Genomic DNA, 20,222 nt, shown 5'->3' with positions numbered 1-20,222 from the left:
TTTGGTCATTGGTAAAGTCAATATTCAACAATGCAACTCAAGGAACGATGGCCAAGAGTCTCAGTTCCCGTTTCGATGCGTGCAGGGATGGCCGATTCGTAAGCTTCGTCGTTCACTGGATGAAGTACCTAGATGAGAAGCTCTCCAATATAACGATATGCGAAGAGTCGCCACAAGCACGATATTGGTGACATTGAACCAGTGTTGTTACATGAGGTGGAATACTGACTGTTGCATTGACTTAATGACTTTGCCTCCTTCGTAGACCAAATTCCCTCAAGCCAAGTTCATTATTGCCACCATAAATTGTTTCCCGGAACGTTGGTCATAGTGAAGGATTGCCGGCCCGGAAACATCCCACGAGACCAGGGAAACGCAACCAATCGAAGTCGACTCACAGTTGACGAGTCAGAAGCCAAAGCATACACCAAATCAGAATCATTGTTCCTCCTAACCATCCCTCTGTCATGATACATTTTCGTCGCAGCACATCGGCTGCCGAGTCTAGATTGTTTGTCGGAGACGGTGGAGAAGACAGCAAATTGCTATTACTAGTACTCGACGGCCAAAGATTATCGCGTGTGCTGGTGCCGGTGATAGGATGTGGTTGATGCGACGCATCAGTGACCTGGATAATTGGCATATCTAGCGGGATTGTTTTGGTGCCCACGATGACCTCTACCTTGCCCGTCGAACTTTGGACTACAACTGGTGTATTGTTGATGATGACAGTTTGACCAGGTTCAACCGCAGTGGAGCATCCTGCTATGAAGTACTCCACTGCAACTTGGATGATGATGACCCTTCTAGAGCCAACAAATATCGTTGCTTGAGCTGGCCGTTCGATATCGCCTTGTTGCTCTGTACTGTGGCTGTCCACCCAACCCGTGGCGGGAATTTCGATGAAGGGAGAGCATGCTTGACAGGGGTTCGTTGAGGTGAAGTTGGGTTCTGAGACCTCCAAACGGCCGCCCTTCGGATTTGCAATATCAGTTGCCTCCAGGAGTGTCGGTGGAAAGCCTCGATCAATCGATTGTGTTATCGATGCACCTGACGTCTCCATCCTGAACTCGCCGATATGATGGACTCGCCGATGTAAAGAGATACTTTTGTTACATTGTAGAACGAAGAGACGAACCCGAAAGTTGAAAACATGAAAGTATAGGTACAGACGGAGTTGTCAGGGTTGAAGAACGCAGTTAACCGACTCAGCTGAACTAGAGTGATTGTGATGTATGTGACGGAACCCGGAAAGTTCATGCACGCTGCCGGCGAACTGGTGAGCATGAACGGCCAACAATGGTATGTGGCAACATACTCGGGTACCACAAAGCACAATCGCACCGCCTAACAGGAGAAATATATGCCTTCTCACCTCTCACTTACCTGTTGAAGCTACAGCCAGGGATCGCGAGGTAGCCCATTCGGTTCATTGAGTTGGTTTGACTTGGAGATAGCAACTCTACTAGCACTTCCGCTGATGCTACTGCTCCTCGTATATACGTACCGATCAGGCGTAAGGGTGGGTCTGCGGATATGAGGACGTGACGCCAACGTAACACACATCCCGAAGGAATTTGGAAAGCTACTGCGACAACTAGTAGAAGTGAGCCGCCCAGACGATGGCAACTGATCGAGAGCTGGAGTCGACCATCCCGCCATGGCTACAAGCACATTGCGGTTGCCAGTCCATCACTCATTTTCCATTTCGAGCCAGATCGTGAGTTTACGTGTTTGAACTACAGGCGAGGCGAGGGCGTAAGACGATGGAGGGGAGATGAGTAAGCGCCAAAAGTGACGCGTGCACGGGCCTGGCTTGGCTTCCCACTCGCTTAGCTAGCCGTTCGATATTCCAGTGCGAACATCCTCAGTCTTTTTCGACAGCCCCGACTAACCCCACGACAACACAGGTTGCATCAGAAGCCCGACACCAAGGTACGCTCTACAAGACCGGAATTCCAACGACAGCCCGACGCTCCCCGCATTGCGATTCCCGAGACCACCTTGCGAAGCACATGCTCCATCTGCACACCCCGAAGAGGATTGAGTCGCGCGCGAGCCACCAGTCTTTCGGGCTACGAACACTCTTCGAGGGTAGCAGTGGGGGTTGTGTGTTGGCGAGGACGGCCTCGGGGCAATTGCTGTGGTTCTGGGAGACGGCATTGCAAGACCACCGGCTAACTTGATTGTGGGCAGCAGTCTTCTGACCAAACGCAATCATGGGGTATCTACACACTCGTCCCCTCCTTGAAGACACAGTAGCTAACGCCGTGCAGTATCTCACGAGACTCTCGCCACAAGCGTTCCGCTTCCGGTGCGAAGAGGGCATACTACCGCAAGAAGAGGTATGCATAACCCGATCGCTTCTCTAGTCATGTCTAACATGGCTCTAGGGCTTTCGAGAAGGGCCGCCAGCCCGCCAACACCCGTATCGGTGCCAACCGTGTCCACCTCGTCCGCACCCGCGGCGGCAACCGCAAGTTCCGCGCGCTTCGTCTCGATGCCGGCAACTTCTCATGGGGCTCTGAGGGCATCGCCAAGAAGACCCGTGTCATCGGTGTCGTCTACCACCCCTCCAACAACGAGCTTGTCCGCACAAACACCCTGACCCGGTCCGCCGTCGTCCAGATCGATGCTGCTCCTTTCCGACAATGGTACGAGGCCCACTACGGTCAGTCTCTTGGCCGCAAGAGGCAGGCCAAGTCTGGCGAGAAGGAGGAGGACAAGAAGAAGTCAAACGCCGTTGTCGCCAAGCAGGCCGAGCGCCTCAAGACATCCGGCAAGATCGAGAACACTGTCGAGAAGCAGTTCGAGGCCGGTCGTCTGTACGCCGTCGTCTCTTCCCGTCCCGGCCAGAGCGGTCGCTGCGATGGTTACGTTCTTGAGGGCGAGGAGCTTGCCTTCTACCAGCGTCTTCTCAAGAAATAGGCGTGATATTTGGGGCTTCTTCGGTGCATCGGTTAGGTCAAAACTGGGTGTTAGTCATGTATCTGGTCTGCATAGTGGCTGGGTAATGAAAGCACTGGGCGTGATATCGCCATTTCTCTAGATACCACGAGGCTATGAATCACGGGTTTCTCAAATGTTAACCCTTTTCCCGTGTAACCTGTGATGTTGTTCTCATGTTATTTGAGTAGATTGATACCTACACCCATAATGATGTCGATTGTCTGGCACGTTATCAAGTGAAGGTTTACCATCGTTCTTTACTGTCAATCCTATCGGTTGGTCGTCACCTCACATGCTCCATTGTTCGATCTTCACTTAGGTATACAATTTTGTTAAGTTTGATCAATCATGCGCCCAGTATCCTGATCAACCCTCCTTACCCCGATTCAATATCTCTCACCAAGCTTGTCAACCTCCAGTGGTATTTTCAAACAAGGGTCCGCAACCCCAAGACGTTGCTGCATAGGTTTGTTCAAGTCCTAACCAAAGCAAGCACAATAAACACGAAGATCCTGCCAACTTCATCTCCAAATGGTCTACGTGCGTTGCCGAGAAATCGTGACCTTGTTAGTGATGAGAGGATGCAATATATCGACGACGTAAATATCGACGACGTAAATATCGACCCTTGAGCATGGACGCACACAGTAGCATGCATTGGGTGGGTTGTTGTTATGCTAGATCGACGCGCGGTGGGAAGTAGTGGATGTGATATGGCGTTGTAAATCAAGAGTCGATATCGAAGTCGATCAAAAAAAGGACTAGCGACAGTCTTTCTTGAACAGCTCCCACGCTTCAATCAAAGCCTTCTTGAGCTCTGCACGCTTAGCCTGCTCGTCGCTTGCAGCCATCTCCGGCTGGGCGTTCAGCTTCTCCACGTAGCTCTCTCCACTGAACAAGACACGCAGGTTGATCCACGATGGCACCACTTTGACCTCCTTCACTTGAGCTCCACCAGAGAGATGCTTTGCCAGCTCTCCATGTAGACGCTGGATGTAGACGTCCCACTGCTCCTGACCCCCCTCTTTCTTCACCCACTCCTTCCCGAAGCCCTTACCCGCCGACTCAATCTCAAGAACCAGCATCAGCGACACAAGACCGCGGTAGAAGTTCTTGATCTCAGCGTACCCGCCACTGAGAAGCCAGTGCAGGTCGTAGAACGAGCGGATGCGGATATTCAGCTTTGAGACGAGGCGCTGGCAGCCTGGTGGGAAGAGGCGGATGCTGTAGTCGGGCGGCGGGGACATTTCATTCGTGGGCTTCATGATCTCAAATTCGTTCTTGCCGTACATGATGGCTTTGGTCTCGGCGTAGAACTCCTTGCTTACCCGCAGGACGTTGATGTTGATGGTGTGGAAGCGGGAGAAGCGGGTTTTGTAGCCGTTGACTGTGAGCTGGGCGAGGGCGTATGCGATGCCTGGGAGGAGTTCGCGGGGCTCGGCGTATAGGAAGGCTTTCTTCTCGTCGTGGAAGGCGGTGTGCTTTTGGCGGACGCAGATGAGGGCGGGGATGAGGAGGAGGTGTTTGTAGACTTTCTGGCGGATGGAGAGGGGCAGGCTCATGAAGGGGAATGGCTCGGTGGTGACAGGGGGATCGATGGTCATTGCGAGAGAAGCGGATGAGTCATGCTTCTCGAGAATACTGTTGCTGGGTGCGATGGAGGCCTTTAGGGACGGAGGTGCGAGTGAGGTTAGGTCTGTAGAGGAAGTGGTATCAACTTCACTGATCTCGCTGAGCTCTATGTCGGAGCCCTCTTGTGGTTCTGCGAAATAAACAGATGGAGAATCGTCGTTCTTTGAACCTGCGTGACGCTTGGGGGTCGAGTTCAAGGTAGTGCTCGTTTCTCCAGCATGAGCAAACCGGACTCGTTTGCCTAACCTTCCAGTAGACGGAGGCGTCATGGGGAGATAGGACAAAGGTGGAGGGGTCGTTGGGCGTGTGGCCGACATTTCGATCTTGGAGGTCAATGTATCGCGGTATGAGTATGGTTGGATGCGTCTTAGTGGGTGTACTGAGCAGTTGGGACCCCCTGACAGATGGAGCAATGAGAGGATGGGTGACTGTTATTTGAGACATTGCATGAGGGTGAGGGTGAATTTGAGTAAACGCTAAGCGAGACGTCTGAATAGACAGATTGGTGGGGACTGACGGTTTGGGGTGTGGGTCAGGCATAGTAAGGTGAAGGTGAAGGAGAGTCAGCTGACGATGAGGGGGTAGTGGAGCATCAGGTAGGAGACGGAAACAGAGACGGAGACGAAGACATTACTGTGGAGTACAGGTATGTAGAGACTTGAAAAATACGTAGGAAGAACAAACAAGGGAATGACAAGGGAAGAGAGCCTGAATACTTCTACTTGGCCCTAGTGAACTGTTTGTGGGTGGGTGGTTAGCTATATCTCTGTGATCTAACATTCGTCGAGTACTGCATGACTCTAGGTAGAATAAAACCTCGACTTCGCGCCACAAAACATATTCTGCGAATGAATGAATGCAAGATGCAGAACAGATGCCGTGGGTGGTCGTGGGGTTGGGCATGTCCGAAAGCGGAATAGCCGCGAATGAAGCCGAGCGAAAGGCTCAACTTCGACATGTCCAAGGCCCACGCCCACGCCCACCGTCCCCGAAGCTCCCCATCCCGCAATCCATCTCCTCTCTACCCGCCATGTCCGCAGCCCGAGCCTTCAGCACCGCTCTCCGGGCGGGTGCTCCCCGCGCCCCCATTGCCCGCTTCGCCGCGACCCGAAGCTACGCTGCCGCCGCACCGAGCAGCGCATCGACCAAGCCGCCCGTCGCCCTCTTCGGCGTCGACGGAACCTACGCGAGTGCTCTGGTACGCCTCCCACACCTGCCATTGGGCGCTGCGGCCATGACCCGCGCCCCCAGACGGAGGAGCGTCATGAGGGGAAATACGGCTGGGCTAACAATTTTCCTTCGGTGCAGTACACGGCCGCCGCGAAAACAAACGCCCTCGACCCCACGGCGAAGTCGCTCCAGACCCTCGCCGAGGTCTTCAAGAAGGACGCCAAGCTCGCAGACGTCCTCCGCGCCCCGTCCCTCACCGTCTCCGACAAGAAGCAGATCGTCCAGGAACTGTCCAAGCACATTGGCAACGCCGACAAGGAGGGCATCGTGAAGAACTTCCTCGAGACACTCGCCGCCAACAACCGATTGGGTACGCTCTCGAGCGTCGTGGAGAAGTTTGCCGTCCTGATGGGCGCGCACAGGGGCGAGATGGAGCTCGTGGTTACCAGCGCTGCGGTACGTTGAATCTGGGGGAAAGACACGGCAAATTTGGAGCACCATATTTCAGACTTCGACAAAAAACTGGGTCACTACACATGAACTGGACTGACGTACCCACAGCCCCTCGACAACAGGACCCTCAGCCGCCTCGAAGCCGCCGTCACCAAGTCGGATCTCGTTGGCCAGGGCCAGAAGCTCAAGGTCGTTTCCAAGGTCAACCCCGAGATCCGCGGTGGACTCATTGTCGAGGTTGGCGACCGCACCATCGATCTGTCCGTCTCCGCCAAGATGGCCAAGATGAACAAGCTGCTCAAGGACACTTTGTAGATGTAGGGAAAACTCCTCAATCGAGCGAGCCAGGTGACGGGTGGGGTTGTGTACTTTAGACTTTTGTGAAAAAGAGCAATTTACTACTGTGGCCTTCTATGATGGTGTGTGTGATGTCGAACGAGACGAGGAGGGGTGTGATTGAGTTGTTTCAAGCAGAATTCTTGAATTTCAATGCGATGATAGTACGATTGGCTGGTTATAAGTATTGGGAACAATCGACATAACCCGAATCCTACTGCAACTTGCAATACCCCCTCCCATGATCAACCTGCCACCGACACAACCCCACCTCCACAGCCATGCTCAAAAACCCCGCAACACAAATCCCCCCCGAATCACTCACACTCGTCGCGCCCAGACTAAACTCCCTATCCACCTTCTTCACATGATCCGTAATCTCCGCAAAAGTACTAACATAGACCAATCCGCCGAGCAAGCCCTCCCAGAAGATAACCACACACACGACGTAGTAGTTGGGCAGGAAGTCGAACAGGGCGTGTAGTGTGAGGAGGCCCAGGTTGGCGATTTGCAGGAATGATGGGATGTAGAGGGCGTGGATGCGGAGGAAGGGGGTGGAGGAGCGGGAGAGGAAGACGCCGATTTGGTAGATGAAGGCGTAGGTGCTGTAGAAGGAGCGGTAGGAGGTGAAGGGGGTGGAGGGGAGGGGGAAGAGGAGTGTGGGTGCTACGCCTTGGTTGATGGTGTATTCGGCGATGTAGACGAGGAGGAGGGGGAGCATGCTGGGGGCGTGTTAGGGGGGTTGTATGTGGGGATTTGGGGGGTGGGGGGTGCTTACTATGGGAAGAAGAGTCCTTTGGCGCGGTTGAGGTTGGCTTTGAAACTGTTTGCTGCACCGCTGATACCTTGGTCGTTGACGGAGGTGGCATCGCGTTCATGGGCAGGTGATAGGAGGCTCTGGTCTTCTTCGTTCTGTTCCTCACTTTCAACAGCTTCATACCCACCAACCTTCCCTGACCCAGCACGAAGAGGACCTAACGGCAAAACGCCAAAGAAGCTGACAAGCATGATCAGAGGAAGGAAAGAGAACCACAACAAACTGGTACGGGGGCTGATCTGGAGCGTATTCGTCGCAATCGCATACGCTCCAGCACCGACCAAGCCAGCCCCTCCCGTCCCCGAGCCCCAAGCAGCAAGCGCAAAGTGCCCGTAGTAGTGCGTGAGTCCCAGAAAGCTGAGCTCACCCCCTCCACTGCTCAGACTCGCAAGCATCACTCCACACATCTTGATGGCGATTGTGCGCGAGTCCTGCAGCGGGGGAGTGAGGGCGATGATGAGCATGCCGCATGCTGAGAGGGCGGCGAAGACGAGGATTCGCACGTTGTAGGGGATCTTGTGTATGAAGTAGGGCGCGCATAGCTTGGTGAGGAAGGAGGGGATGACGTCTGCGAGGAGGACGACGCCTTTTGGGACGTTGGGACCTACGAGGTCGAGGGCGGCGGAGAGGATGATGACGTAGAGCACGTTGTTGATGAGGCCTGGGTGCGTTAGATGGGTGTGGGTAGATGGTATTTGTGTAGTTTAGACAGTCGGTATGCACACAACTCTACATGTTCGAGATAGTCACCCATCATCAAGTCGCAAAGTGCAGGCAAGGGATCCACTGATACGATTCACAAGGAGGGACATAAATAGAACGGCTCTATGCATACCAAACAACCAGAACGCTGCGCATACCCGTGGATCTGCGCCATCAAAGACAGCTTTGAGACGAGCACGGTAGACAGCCCAGGAGGCAGCAGGGGAGCCAGGCATCGGGAGAAGAGGCATAGGAGATGGAGAGGGCGGTGCTTCTTCACATGATGGAGACTGTGGTTGCAGTGGTGATGATGCGCATGTGAAGATTAGCGCAGGTGATGAGGCTGACCGACTGCAGGCGTGGTGAACGCGCCCCAAACGTCAGAGCAGATGGCCCTAGCAAAAGGCGGTCAATCAGGCACCATGCATAACGGCGTCAAGCACCCCGAGCCCTGTGAAATTTCTTTTGCACCACGCTGATCAGAGTGCGGTAAGAGTAGCAGCACCCTGAGACATACATGACGTGCACGACAGCTCGACCGACACCCCTCACCAGAGCGCTGGGTGGGTGGTGGCAAGCGAGCATCGTCTCTGTCACGTAACGTAACCGTTGTCTGGAAATGGCGGATGCGGGGGAAGCAGGCTAGGAGGCTAGCCCTGTGGCTGCAGGGATGGGCGGCCACAGAATCCACACTGGCCGCTCTTTCTCGTTTCCTCACGTCTTTACTTCTTCTGCTCCTCGCCCGCCCTGGACGCGCCTGCTGCGTGCCAGCACACTAGCACACTGCCTCGTCCGCCGTCCCCGCCTCCTCGCCGTGTCGCTGTTCCTAGATGCCCCACGAGCCACTGCAACACCATGGACGCTCGCCAGCCTGCGCCGCCGCCCTCGACGCGCCCGCCCGACCGCCCGCTGGCTCATAATCCAAACTACCAGCCGCCGACCACGACACCGCAGGCCTACGCCGGCTACCCTCCGTCGACGTCGCAGCCGCAGCCGCAGCAGCTGCACGTCCCCTTCGCCGTCGACCCGTACGCGACGTCTCGACGCGACCCGTTCCTGCCCCAAGGGCCACAGCACGCCCGACGCAGCAGCCACGGAATGAGCGCCTCGGACAGCGCGCCGCAAGCATACATGGAGAGGCAGGGTGGCTGGGCAAACACAGGTACGGAATCCAGCTGCGGCTCTTCTTTTTAGGAACATGGCACCCAGTGCAGGGTGTCGCGGGCTGTCCTTGCGCCGTGGGACGTCTTGACGGCCATGGCGAGAGCAGAGACGCACGCAGTGCGAAATGTCGTGGGCGACGCTTGCACGGGGCAGGCGAGAGCAGCTGCATGTGGCGACTCTTTGCGCAGACTGGCACAGGCACCTGCATGCACGCTCCGCTGCAAGACACGTCGACGACGCAAGCTCCAGGGTCCGATGCGTCGTGGGGCTGCGCACTTCTCCGCACTTTGCCGCCTGGTGCAGACGTCGCCTTGGCCATGTGCAGCTGGCCAGTGTCTCTCTCGCCGTTCACGCTGCGGCAGACTCGGCGGGTCGGGGCACATGCGCGTGCTCGATCTGCAAGTGTCGATGGAATTCCGCCATGGCGCTCTCCGCACAGATGGCTCGCTAACGCAAGATTCCGCTTCACGTTAAACCGCTTTCAGATGAAACACCCGGCTGATCGCGATTTCTAGCGCGCCCCAACTTTGGAGCATCCCATCACCACGCCCAGCCGGCTGCACCACCGCCATCCATGAGCAGCGCCGCCACCCCATCGGCCTCGTCGCCCTACGCCTACGATGCAGCACGCAGAGCCCAGCTCAACGGCGCCGCGCCCCCGAACCTAGCTGGAGGTAGAGCCCCGCATCCTGGCGTGCAGTCGCGTCGCAACCTGGCTAACTCTCCCGCAGCCCCCTCTCACGACGCCCCGCCACCGCCATCGTTCACGCGCCCGCAGATGCTTCCCCCCTCATCGCCTCCGCAGCAGCAGAACCACGCTCCGCACGCGCAACGTGCCCCCTATATGCCCAGCTTCGGCGCCAACAGAGAGCTTCCTGGCCTAGGACCGCAGCATCGACCAGGGAGCAGCATGTCCATTTCATCTCTGATTGGCGTCGGTGACACGGGTGCCCCTGCCCAGACAACACAGGCGCAGTCGTCGCCTCCCACAAACGCCCAGGCGGCCAACGGCCACAGCATGCAGCCGCCCTCGCCCAGACGCAGTCTCCTGTCTGGGCCCCGATCAGACTTCGCTCTCTTTCGACGCCAACAGTCGCCCGAGAGAAACATGTATGGCAGCAACACCTCCAGGGCACTCGACGGACACGGCTTCACCGCAAGATCACCATCACGAGCCTACAGCAGTCTGGGCTCCCCTGAGCAGCAGGGCCGTCAGTCGCTCCCTCCGTCGATCCAGCCCTACAACCCGCCGGGCCTTCCAGGCCAGCGTCTCTTCCCATCCTCGCCCAGCGATATGCCAGGAAGAGACCCCCGACAGCCTACTGGAGGGATCCCACCCCGGCCCAACAGCCAACCAACGGGTCTGCCTGGGCCCCTCGAACAAGATGGGAGGACACTCTACAGTGCCTTGGGAGGACGCCGCAGTGCGTACGGAGCGCCTGAAGAACGACGCCGAACGCTAGGGGAGTCGCATCACTCGAGACCCAACACCGAAGAGCTTCTGGGAGGTCTTAGCCATAGCACACCAGTCAGAGACCGCGCCAACACTGTGCACCCAGTATCTCAGTCCATTTTCAGTCCGCCTCGTGATCAACGCACGATCGCTGGTTTGAGTGATGCTCCGCGCGACATGTGGCGTCATTCGGCACCCAACGACACCGCTCGTGAACCCAGTGAAGCCCGGCGGGAAGAGCCTCCGGTGCTGCATCGTACCTATGGACCGTACCCCCCTCCTTCACTTGGGCCTCCACGCTACAGCGCCCAGAGCGTCGAAGACTTGCTGCGAGAACGAAGCCTGGACCACTTGAATCACCGGGTGGTAGAGCAATACCATGTTCCGCCTACTTCAGATCCAAACTCAACAGACCGACACAAAGCTGAACCGCTTGCTCGCTCTGTGTCGTCTGGAGGAAACGCATATCCAGGCCGACCCCTATATGACCACCCGCAGAGGATGGGCGAGCCCATGCAACTTTCAAAATCACACATCGGCCTTGGTCTGGAAGCAAGTAGGCGGACTGGTCGTGCTTCGCCATTGCCGCAAGCTGTCCAAGGCGCCCAAGCGCAACCCATATCTATCGGCAAAGACCCTGGCATTAAGAGAGAGTTTGGGCGGATGTTTTCTGGACTTGACAGTGGACTAGGATCATCAACGCCGTCACGTGGGAGTCCGATGCCGCAAAATGGACAAGATTCCTTCGATTCTAACGATATGCTAAGGCTACAAAGAGTGAATTCGCAACAAGGCAGGAGGCCAAAACGGGTCAAGGACGAGGAGGTATTTGACAATGACAGTGCTGATGGAAGGGGTATGACCTCTGGTGTCCGTGGTGCTAAACGTAACAAATACGGTCACCATCACCATCATGCGCCACATCACCAGTAAGTATACCTTCCTTTTCACAGCGCAATGTATGCTAATCAGACAGTCACCACCACCATCACCATCACCACAGGCCGGACGAAGAAATTCCGCCTTCGCTAAGTAGGCAGCCCAGCCTCCAAGGCGGACCAGGCGGACCTGTGCACCACCATCATCATATCCAGGGGGCGCCACATCACCATCACCATCACCATGCAGCCCCTCGAGCAGGACAGCAAGCACCAGTTCCTCTGCCAAAAATTTCAGACAAGGTGCATGATATCCAACCTGTCCTTGATGAGGCTGCCAAACATCCTCGGAAACATCTTGGGTCTCACTTGTATGAGGCAGCCACCGAGCTGCCCAAACCTAACTCGTCCTTGGACGACCAGTTTGGATATGCCTCGATACCGAAACGGTTGCCACAATTCGAAATTAATCCCATCAATTGCACCTTCACCATCAGGGTGCCAAGATTCTATCTGAAACCGCGGCAACGGCAACATATTGTCTTGGAGCGACATCTCTGGGGTGCACGTGTATATCGTGACGACTCAGATCCAATAGCTGCCGCCATTCACTCTGGGTGGATTCGCGGAGAATGGGATGACACCGTCGATATCTCCATGCTAGATCCTCGCATAACGGCGCCCAACGATGCCAGCGATGCTCAAGACATCCTCAACAAGGTCCCTGTTGCCCCAGTAATGCCGCCTGCCGACATGGACCTACAGATCGAAATCCTCATACTACCACGAGTGCAAGAGTATGTTGGTACCGTCGAATTTGGCATTTCGAGCAGGAAAAGTAAAACACATGAAGGCTTGAGTTTCATGATCAACAAGATCAGATGGGTGGAAGAAGGGATCGGCAGCCGAGGCCAGGAACGAACAGCGGCGGCGCTGAAGCGTAGACTCGACGCGAGCGCAACCCTTCTCGCCTTACAGAGTGGAGTTGACGATATCTTCAAAGCGAACGGGACTGCGAAGTTGCATGCCTAATCCTGGCTCGATATACCCCAGAATGCCTGATCTGGCTTGAGGTGAACTTGGGGCTATCTTGAATCCTTCCGACCGGCTCTGGATGTCTCTCGTTTTCTCTTACGCATTTGTTCGTATTTGTGTCAATCGCATGACTTGATGTACAGCGTTAGGATATCTCAGTTCAGCATCGCTATATACCCGTATTTTTGTTGCCTTGCGAAATTTGACCTTTGGTTTTGCGTTCATGGCGGGAAATCTGTTTTGTGAATGTTTGTCACCGCGGACTAGATAGTACTCTAATTCACACTGCTTTGGGATATTCCAAGTCTAAGTCATTCTTCCGCAGCGTTAGATTGTTGATGGACATAATCTGAGTGTTGTAGGCTGTACTCTGAATCCGCCATGCACGTGCTTGCGATTGCGATTGCGATTGCTTGGGCGATAATGGTGTTTTTCCATTGATAAGGCAATAGAGAAAACAGGCAAGCGCGCTCAATTCAAGGAAATATAGTTCGACAGCTATTACCTCTCTTATCCCAATTGCCAGCTGGTACTAGGCTGTCGTTTTGTTGTACGTACAGCACTTGACTTGCTTCACTTCACTGCCCCACCATACCCGAACAACAACAGCAACTCAAATCAACGACTACACGCCAGCTGCAAAAATGGGACATTCTAGGAACTATTCCATCTCAACGGTGAGTTCAAATTTTCAATTCTCATCGTCGTCAAGGCGTAAAAGCCCCATCACTATGCGGCTCTCCACGGCTTAACACATGCAAATTCTGGCTCCACAGACCACGACGGTGTCGTCATATCCAATTGCACTATGGCATGATGCACCCGACCAGAACAACTTGGCAGATCGGTACAGCGCGACCGCTTGGGGCTTCCTGATTGCGCCATTTCTGATCCAGCACTCAGGAACACGGATCCGTGGTGTGCGATCGTCGGCTGTCGGTCTTGCTGTTGCCCACTCTTTGCCGGCCAGGTGGAACGACACGGTGCCAGACAACCTGATTATCAAATCAGAACAATCGCTCGCTGAACCCCTCCAGCACGGTACTTTGTTCGGACGTCCGCCTGTAAAAAGAAGGACGCCGTTCTACCAAATGCGGGGAACTGGAGCTGTCAATCATCATCACGCGTCTTCTCCCTCTCAACTCTCGAATGCCGAGCTGAAATCACCAACCTGCAACAACACACCCCGCTTCCATACACCAGCTGCTTCAGTCCTCTAGACTTCTCCCGACACCCTGACTCTTGAATCCTTCGTTGGCCGCTTGGAACCCTGTCTTCTCCACGTCTCTGCTCACAAGCGCCTTTTCTCGGTGCATTCCGGAAATCTCCCGGCGGCATTCCGAGCCATATCGCACTTTTTACATCCGACCTTGTACCATATATCTCGCCGCATCTCTCAGTTCTGGATTTCACAGGGAGCTGGACTCACCGCCACACACAATGACCGAAGACAGCAATGGCTTCTATGCGCCCAATATGCGCGCCGTTCCTGCAGGAGAATTCGTAAAGCCGAGCAGAAGAACTAACGGTGCTGGTGTACAGGCTGAGGACACGCGGATATGCGTCGTCATGGTAGGACTGCCCGCTCGGGGTAAGAGTCTGATCGCACAAAAAGGTAAGCAGTATGCTCCGTAATTGACAATTGTCGCTGACGTCGTGTGCGTGTCAGTCGTGCGTTATCTGCATTGGCTATCGATCAAATCAAAAACGTTCAATGTCGGCCAGTATCGCCGTACCGCGACTCCAAACCCCTCGGCCGAGTTTTTCGATACCACGAATCCTGAAGGAGAGCGGCTCCGAAGAGCCGCCGCTGAAGCCGCCGTGGATGACATGTGCAAGTGGTTCGCGGAGGGCTCAGGGCTGATTGCGATATTGGATGCAACGAACTCGACCAAAAGCCGACGGAGGTGGATACAAGAGCGGTGCGATGCTGAGAACATCGAGACCTTGTTCGTGGAGTCGAAATGCGATGATGAGGATCTCATCATGAGCAACATCTTGGAAGTCAAGACCACATCACCAGATTACGTGGGTCAGGATCCAGAGGAAGCTGCCGCCGACTTTCGCAATCGAATTCGCAATTACGAGAAAGTTTACGAGACAATTGACGAGGACGAGCGCGATCTCACTTACGTCAAGTTGATAGATGTTGGCAAGACCGTCATCATCAACCAGATCCAAGACTACCTTCAGAGTAGAGTTGTCTACTACTTGATGAACCTCCACATCAAGCCGAGATCGATCTGGTTATCACGGGTAAGTCGGCACTGGATTTGTGGCTGTACCCTTACTGACAGTAATAGCACGGCGAGTCGGAATACAATCTTACAGGCCAAATTGGAGGAGACGCAAACATCTCCGAGCGCGGAGACGCCTACGCGCATGCTCTTCCCGGTCTCGTTGCAAAGTCCGTCGGTGACAACCGCAAACTCACAGTCTGGACGTCGACTCTAAAGCGAACGATCCAAACCGCACGGTTCCTCACTTTCGAGAAGCTAGAATGGAAAGCACTCGACGAGCTCGACTCGGGTGTCTGTGACGGCCTGACCTACGCCCAAATCGAAGAAAAGTACCCCGAAGACTTCGCATCGCGTGATGAAGACAAGTACAACTACCGCTACCTCGGCGGAGAATCATACCGCGACGTCGTCATCCGTCTCGAGCCCATCATCATGGAATTGGAGCGCAGCGAAAATATTCTCATCGTGACGCATCAGGCTATCCTGAGGTGCATCTACGCGTACTTCATGAACGTACCGCAGGAGCAAAGCCCATGGATGGAGGTTCCACTCCACACGCTCATCAAGCTGACCCCGAAGGCCTACTCGACGCAGGAAGAGAGGTTGAAGGCAGATATTCCGGCAGTTAGCACATGGAGGGGAAAGGGGAGCAAAGCTGAGCACCAGCAGTCGAACGGGGGGGCACATTAGCGTGACGTAGCCGGACGTCGGTCGCCAGGCTGAGATGGGGAGCGTCGGCGTGCGGGAGCGGGAGCGGGGTGCAGGACGGGAAGTCAGGCGGGACTTGGCTTTGCAGGCCTTTTAGATGCGTAAAGATTGGCATTTGGACAAGGTCTGTACTGTTGTTGGCATGATGACCTGGTTTGCATTATTCGGCGCAAGATTGCACGCGCAGATGGAAGGTATAGATGTGTGCCTGGCTACGCGCATATGATGTCTTGTGTTGGGAGGATGAATATGGATATGTACAGGTCGTCACATTTACCAAGTTTTCACTTGAGACAAATACTAGATTCTCCGACGCATGATGCTATGATGATGGAGGCGAAAACGTGCACACGAATACGACATATACATCCAGGATATGCTCCGAACGCGAGAGAGAGGAGAAGTACTCACACATTCCCTCTACATCCACATCATATCACATCGCACCGCATCACACGACCTCGGCTGCACCTTCCCCATTTCCCCGCGTAAAGCAACCCTTCTCCCCTCCCCCCCCCCATCACATCCCCCCCAAAACACACCTCTCACAAAACAAATCCTACCCCCCAAACGTCGAGAAAAATAATGCCACCCCCACCACCCCCATCCCACAACACACCCCCACCCCACATGCCCCAAACATGGCACGCCCCACCACCATCCACCGCAGCCACAACCGACCCCAGCACACTCCGCGCAACTCACTCCGCAGCAAGAAAACTAGGAAGTGCCAGCGCCGGCGCTAGTGGAAGTGGAAGTGGGAGTAAAAGCCCCAGTACCGGCATCAGCCACCGCGGAGCGGTAGTAGCAGCAGCAGTAGGCAAGGAGAAAGAAGAATCGCTCGAGCAGCGGCAGCGGCGCGATGAAGCGGCGCGGATTCTCGAGAGCGAGGAGATGCTGATTTGGGTTGCGGGGGTGCGGAACGAGGTGTGTTTTGCTTTTGTTTCTTCCCCTGTTGAGTCGTCTATTTGTATTTTTTTCTCCAATCATTTTCGCAGCTGTGAGTCAGTATGGGCTTGGTTAACGGACGCAGAGTGTTCCGCAGGTGAGGATGTTTTATCGGAATGTTTTACTGGGGGTGGAGGAGCAGGGGGGTGTTGTGTGGCGGGAGGAGTGGGAGGTGCCGGTTGATGAGCGGGAGAGGGATAGGGAGAGGGAGGTTGTGATGAGTCCGAGGGGTGGGAAGGGGAAGGGGAAGAAGAGGGTTAGTGGTGTGAGTGTGCATGGGTGATGGTTTTTAGGTATGGCGATGGTTGATCGAAGTTACTAATGGGGCGTTTTAATGGTGGGCTTTGGAAAGGAAAGGGAAGGAGTAATGGGACGGATAGCATTATACCCAGTATCGTTATGAATATAATCATCATCATCAGCTTAGTCTTCTATCGGTTGCGAACTCAGCTTCAAAGACACAATCGACATTAGTAATTGAAGTTGCCTTGTTTGTCTTCTTTCTTCTACTATCAACCAATGCGTCACCTTACGCCTTTGTAAATATCATGACATACTCTCCATCTCAGGCGACGCGTGCAAACCCACATACAAGGACCGACGAGCGCGCAATACTCGCACTCAGGTCATAAATCCCAATCCAACGCACCGTACACCCCCCGCAAACCATCCCACACCCCTTACATACCCTCCTCCATGCTGACGTTCTTCCACCAAGGCGCCGCGCCCTTGTCCAGAAACATCTCCTCCGCGTCACCAACCTGCCTCCTCTCGCTGACTTCTCTACTCAGCTGCCCCGACAGCTTCAACCGCATTGCTTTCGACGCCAAGAAACTGTTACTCTGCGAGTTGTGTCTACCCTGTGCCGTTCCTCGGGATGATCGGATGAGCTCGCTCGAAGTCCATCCGTCCCTCATGACGGGTAATTGCTATTGCAGAGGCTCGGAAGAGGAACTCAGCCGGTTGAGGTGCAGGTAGACGTCCGTGCCGTAGCTGTTGAAGTGTCAGTGGTATTCAGGGGGGTTGGAGGTGTGGACTATGTACCCTTCCATGCTGATGAGCTTCAGATCACCGCCGAAATAGCGTGCGTAGAGCCGTGAGATGGGCAGACCGTATCCGAAGCCAGCCATTGGGGCTTTGAAATCGCTCTGATTGAACCCTGGGTCGAGACTGGGCGTTTGGTCCACGGTGGTGTACATGTAGGTCCAGACCAGCGGGATCGATGATCTGGGGATGCCGCCTCCTTCGTCGGAGATCTTGATGGTGATGTCCTCTTTTCCCTCTGCGACAATGACCTTTGTCACTGGAAACTCGTCTTTGTCCTGCCCGTGTCTCTCTACCACAGCGCGCAACGAGTTCTTCAGTGTCTCGAACAGCATGTGCGATAGATGCCCTGGCACGTACATGAAGCTGATATCCTTGTCGCATACGAGCTGTACTTTTGGTGCGTCGAACAGACCGTAGTGGTCCTCGCATACGAACCGCGCATTCTCAATAGCTTCCTGTGCAAGGTCCCGCACGTTGGTTTTGGTGCAGATGATACCGACGTAGTTTGGATCGGAGCGCGAGCGCTGGTCGGTGAGGGCAATGTGCTGACCGATGAGCATGCGGATGCCAATGCGCGACATGTAGAATCGATCGAGGAAGGCCTGGATATTGTGATCAATCTGCATGCGTTGCCTCTTGCGCTTCCACTCCAGAACACCCTGCGCTACGGTTGTCACAACACTGTCATGCCGCCGTTTGATTTTCTCCAGCGTGTCGGCGAATTTTGTGTTGTATGCGCCTAACTCTGGCGGCCATTCCAGCCCATCGTCTGCTGCGGCATAATATCTCCTGCTTGATGTCGAGCCTTTGGTCTCCCTGCCGCTTACGTATCCCGTTCCGTGCCCGTTTCCATTTGCGCCGGGCGCGGAGCGGTACTGTCCCCTGGCGACGCTAGGGTTCTGTGTCGCCTGGGATATCAGGCGGTTGTCTTTGCCGTTGTATCTCGCCGGCCGCAGTAGCCGGTCTTTGATGTCGCTGGAGAGGTTCGGTCGGGAAAGTTGGACGAGGTCCTGTTGATGTTGTGAGTCGAAGCATTCCAGTAGAGAGCACGTGTCCACCCACTTCAAACGACTGCGCATACCAGTCGCGCACTCTGCAGATCGAAGGCATCTCGCTGAGGCCATCGGGAAGTTCGGTGAGCTCTTGCACGCGATGCGCTAGGCGTATGGGGAGCTCTTCAGACAAGAACTGTGACGCGCGGAAGAGAGTTCCTGTGGATGGCTTCTCGCCAAACTGCACCATCTGCCGTAGGGAGACACCTGGAGAAACATCAGACGAATAACTATCACGAGTAATCGGAGATACACACCAGTGGCTGGAAAGTTGCTATAGTGCTACTGAGACGTAAGCTTCGAGTGCGCCCTGTGCTACACCGTTACGTACCTTGATCGTGTCCATCAACCTGTCCGAACGCTTCCACGACATGATGGCAGTTGTTCAAGGCCGGTCGGCCTCGTTCGTCGCGTTGTCGCCAAAGTGCTCTCGATGGTTCAATGTTCACGACAAATGTTCCGCCCCGCTATGACGCTTGGGATTGTGACCGAGGTAAGCCGGATGTGCGCACTGAAGCAATCTGGAATGGGACTGATGGGTAGGTTCGGAAGAGAACGCGAGGCACAAGATTACCAGCTTCTGAAGCAACTGAGCACGAAGACGGTGAGTTCCAAACAGCCACACCAGTGGGCTGATTGATAGTCCGATCTGTATCCCCCCACAGTTTATCAGCCTCTTTCACGTGGAAGAGAAGAACCGACTTGAGAATTGCCATGTGTCTCCGGCTTCACGGCTCATATGATGGACCTCTTCTACATACTGTCCATCATACGCAACCTTTTTCCGCGCAAGAGAAGTCAATTAAGGCATCGTACATATTTTTTACGACGGATAGGTGTTCGAAGCATGGTAAAGCTTCAGCCACACATGCGATTAGTCAGCATTGATACTCGGCAAATCTTCCTGTTTGCTTCCACAGGTCCGAGTGATCGCGTGACTTTGCATGTCGACAACTTTTTGATTTATCGTGTTTACAGACGAGAGCCAGTTCGCGTTTCCCGCGTAGCGTTCGTTCTATAAAGCTTACACTTGAAGATTGTTACAGACACGACCATGTCCATCAACTTGGTGACAGCCTCGGTTGCCACTTGTCCGTTTCCCAGAGAACCACGGTCTATCTACACTGGGGCGGCCCTCCGCTTCTGGCTTAACCGGCAGTTTGCTGTGGGACCGAAAGAGAGATGTATGTAAGAAAATTTGCGCTGCATGTCATTGGTGGAAGTCTAGACGTGGCATAATTTGGGGTGCTCTTCTCCAAACTGTGCAGAGCCATATTGACCGGTTGTTTGTTGATGTTAGTTGCATGTATTAACCAAACAACAAAAAGTGTCATTGAGGTACTCGTGCAAGGGTAAATGGAGTCACGAGAATATGCGGACAAGCCAGCAGACAACAAACCGAAGAGGAGATTTGGTATTTCGAGTGTACCGCTAAGTTCCAAACCGGCTCTATGCTGCACCAGAAATCCATAATGCGCCCTATCATGATACACCGAGCATAATCTACACAAGACAATGGCACCTCACAAACGCGTCCATCGCCTCAATCGTACGTCTATCGCTGTTGGTACAATCGGAACAAATTGTGATTCGAAGGGAATTAAAGAAGCGTCATATCGTGTCGAGGAGGAAATATCC

General features: G+C 54.6%; 10 protein-coding genes across 10 annotated transcripts; 5 read left to right on the top strand and 5 right to left on the bottom strand.

The window, feature by feature from the left end:
- Positions 1–394: 394 nt before the first annotated feature.
- P153DRAFT_430253 (uncharacterized protein) lies at positions 395–1,724 on the bottom strand (the record flags this gene model as incomplete). The annotated part of the gene is made up of 3 exons (XM_033672827.1): positions 1,387–1,724; positions 1,319–1,347; positions 395–1,086 (listed from the first exon to the last, which is right to left on the bottom strand). Exons 1-3 carry the CDS (start codon positions 1,431–1,433, stop codon positions 395–397), a joined length of 768 nt encoding a protein of 255 aa, XP_033525366.1. The 5' UTR covers positions 1,434–1,724.
- Positions 1,725–2,194: 470 nt separating this feature from the next.
- On the top strand, positions 2,195–3,256 carry P153DRAFT_365601 (40S ribosomal protein-like protein S8). The gene is made up of 3 exons (XM_033667856.1): positions 2,195–2,224; positions 2,277–2,345; positions 2,394–3,256. Exons 1-3 carry the CDS (start codon positions 2,220–2,222, stop codon positions 2,926–2,928), a joined length of 609 nt encoding a protein of 202 aa, XP_033525365.1. The 5' UTR covers positions 2,195–2,219; the 3' UTR covers positions 2,929–3,256.
- Positions 3,257–3,710: 454 nt separating this feature from the next.
- On the bottom strand, positions 3,711–4,898 carry P153DRAFT_355774 (uncharacterized protein; the record flags this gene model as incomplete). Its single annotated transcript, XM_033666595.1, has 1 exon — positions 3,711–4,898. One exon carries the CDS (start codon positions 4,896–4,898, stop codon positions 3,711–3,713), a length of 1,188 nt encoding a protein of 395 aa, XP_033525364.1.
- Positions 4,899–5,602: 704 nt separating this feature from the next.
- On the top strand, positions 5,603–6,967 carry P153DRAFT_365599 (OSCP-domain-containing protein). Its single transcript, XM_033667855.1, has 3 exons — positions 5,603–5,779; positions 5,890–6,207; positions 6,313–6,967. The coding sequence occupies exons 1-3, from the start codon at positions 5,612–5,614 to the stop codon at positions 6,517–6,519; spliced, it is 693 nt and encodes a 230-aa protein (XP_033525363.1). The 5' UTR covers positions 5,603–5,611; the 3' UTR covers positions 6,520–6,967.
- P153DRAFT_264361 (Golgi integral membrane protein-like protein) lies at positions 6,866–8,310 on the bottom strand (the record flags this gene model as incomplete). The annotated part of the gene is made up of 3 exons (XM_033662853.1): positions 6,866–7,262; positions 7,319–8,018; positions 8,193–8,310. Coding segments are annotated over 3 exons (1,215 nt in total), but the record flags the coding sequence as incomplete, so codon positions are not given.
- A 490-nt stretch (positions 8,311–8,800) lies between these two features.
- On the top strand, positions 8,801–13,031 carry P153DRAFT_365598 (Rxt3-domain-containing protein). Its single transcript, XM_033667854.1, has 4 exons — positions 8,801–9,221; positions 9,739–9,897; positions 9,955–11,605; positions 11,653–13,031. Exons 1-4 carry the CDS (start codon positions 8,915–8,917, stop codon positions 12,584–12,586), a joined length of 3,051 nt encoding a protein of 1,016 aa, XP_033525361.1. The 5' UTR covers positions 8,801–8,914; the 3' UTR covers positions 12,587–13,031.
- Positions 13,032–13,344: 313 nt separating this feature from the next.
- On the top strand, positions 13,345–13,809 carry P153DRAFT_384187 (uncharacterized protein; the record flags this gene model as incomplete). Its single annotated transcript, XM_033670321.1, has 1 exon — positions 13,345–13,809. One exon carries the CDS (start codon positions 13,345–13,347, stop codon positions 13,807–13,809), a length of 465 nt encoding a protein of 154 aa, XP_033525360.1.
- A 220-nt stretch (positions 13,810–14,029) lies between these two features.
- P153DRAFT_287124 (6-phosphofructo-2-kinase/fructose-2,6-biphosphatase 2) lies at positions 14,030–15,519 on the top strand (the record flags this gene model as incomplete). Its single annotated transcript, XM_033663510.1, has 3 exons — positions 14,030–14,204; positions 14,259–14,845; positions 14,893–15,519. The coding sequence occupies 3 exons, from the start codon at positions 14,030–14,032 to the stop codon at positions 15,517–15,519; spliced, it is 1,389 nt and encodes a 462-aa protein (XP_033525359.1).
- Positions 15,520–16,133: 614 nt separating this feature from the next.
- P153DRAFT_365596 (uncharacterized protein) lies at positions 16,134–16,637 on the bottom strand. The gene has a single exon (XM_033667853.1). It carries the CDS (start codon positions 16,525–16,527, stop codon positions 16,258–16,260), a length of 270 nt encoding a protein of 89 aa, XP_033525358.1. The 5' UTR covers positions 16,528–16,637; the 3' UTR covers positions 16,134–16,257.
- Positions 16,638–17,489: 852 nt separating this feature from the next.
- On the bottom strand, positions 17,490–18,957 carry P153DRAFT_287615 (alpha-ketoacid dehydrogenase kinase; the record flags this gene model as incomplete). The annotated part of the gene is made up of 4 exons (XM_033663551.1): positions 17,490–18,542; positions 18,595–18,791; positions 18,842–18,866; positions 18,916–18,957. 4 exons carry the CDS (start codon positions 18,955–18,957, stop codon positions 17,490–17,492), a joined length of 1,317 nt encoding a protein of 438 aa, XP_033525357.1.
- Between the last annotated feature and the right edge of the window lie 1,265 nt (positions 18,958–20,222).

Source organism: Dothidotthia symphoricarpi, assembly GCF_010015815.1.
Source record: "Dothidotthia symphoricarpi CBS 119687 unplaced genomic scaffold P153scaffold_7, whole genome shotgun sequence".
NCBI lineage: Eukaryota > Fungi > Ascomycota > Dothideomycetes > Pleosporales > Dothidotthiaceae > Dothidotthia > Dothidotthia symphoricarpi.
Note: the sequence above shows the minus strand (reverse complement) of the source record. Positions and strands in the feature narration are given on the sequence as shown.

Excerpts from the sequence above, each read along its gene's own strand:
- P153DRAFT_365601 (XM_033667856.1), top strand. Across the intron at positions 2,346-2,393 it reads GCATACTACCGCAAGAAGAG|GGCTTTCGAGAAGGGCCGCC; the intron begins GTATGCATAACC and ends ACATGGCTCTAG.
- P153DRAFT_365599 (XM_033667855.1), top strand. The coding sequence starts at position 5,612 with ATGTCCGCAGCCCGAGCCTTCAGCACCGCTCTCCGGGCGGGTGCTCCC. Across the intron at positions 5,780-5,889 it reads GAACCTACGCGAGTGCTCTG|TACACGGCCGCCGCGAAAAC; the intron begins GTACGCCTCCCA and ends CCTTCGGTGCAG. Across the intron at positions 6,208-6,312 it reads TCGTGGTTACCAGCGCTGCG|CCCCTCGACAACAGGACCCT; the intron begins GTACGTTGAATC and ends ACGTACCCACAG.
- P153DRAFT_365598 (XM_033667854.1), top strand. The coding sequence starts at position 8,915 with ATGGACGCTCGCCAGCCTGCGCCGCCGCCCTCGACGCGCCCGCCCGAC. Across the intron at positions 9,222-9,738 it reads GGGTGGCTGGGCAAACACAG|CGCGCCCCAACTTTGGAGCA; the intron begins GTACGGAATCCA and ends CGCGATTTCTAG. Across the intron at positions 11,606-11,652 it reads CATCATGCGCCACATCACCA|TCACCACCACCATCACCATC; the intron begins GTAAGTATACCT and ends CTAATCAGACAG.
- P153DRAFT_365596 (XM_033667853.1), bottom strand. The coding sequence starts at position 16,527 with ATGATTGGAGAAAAAAATACAAATAGACGACTCAACAGGGGAAGAAAC.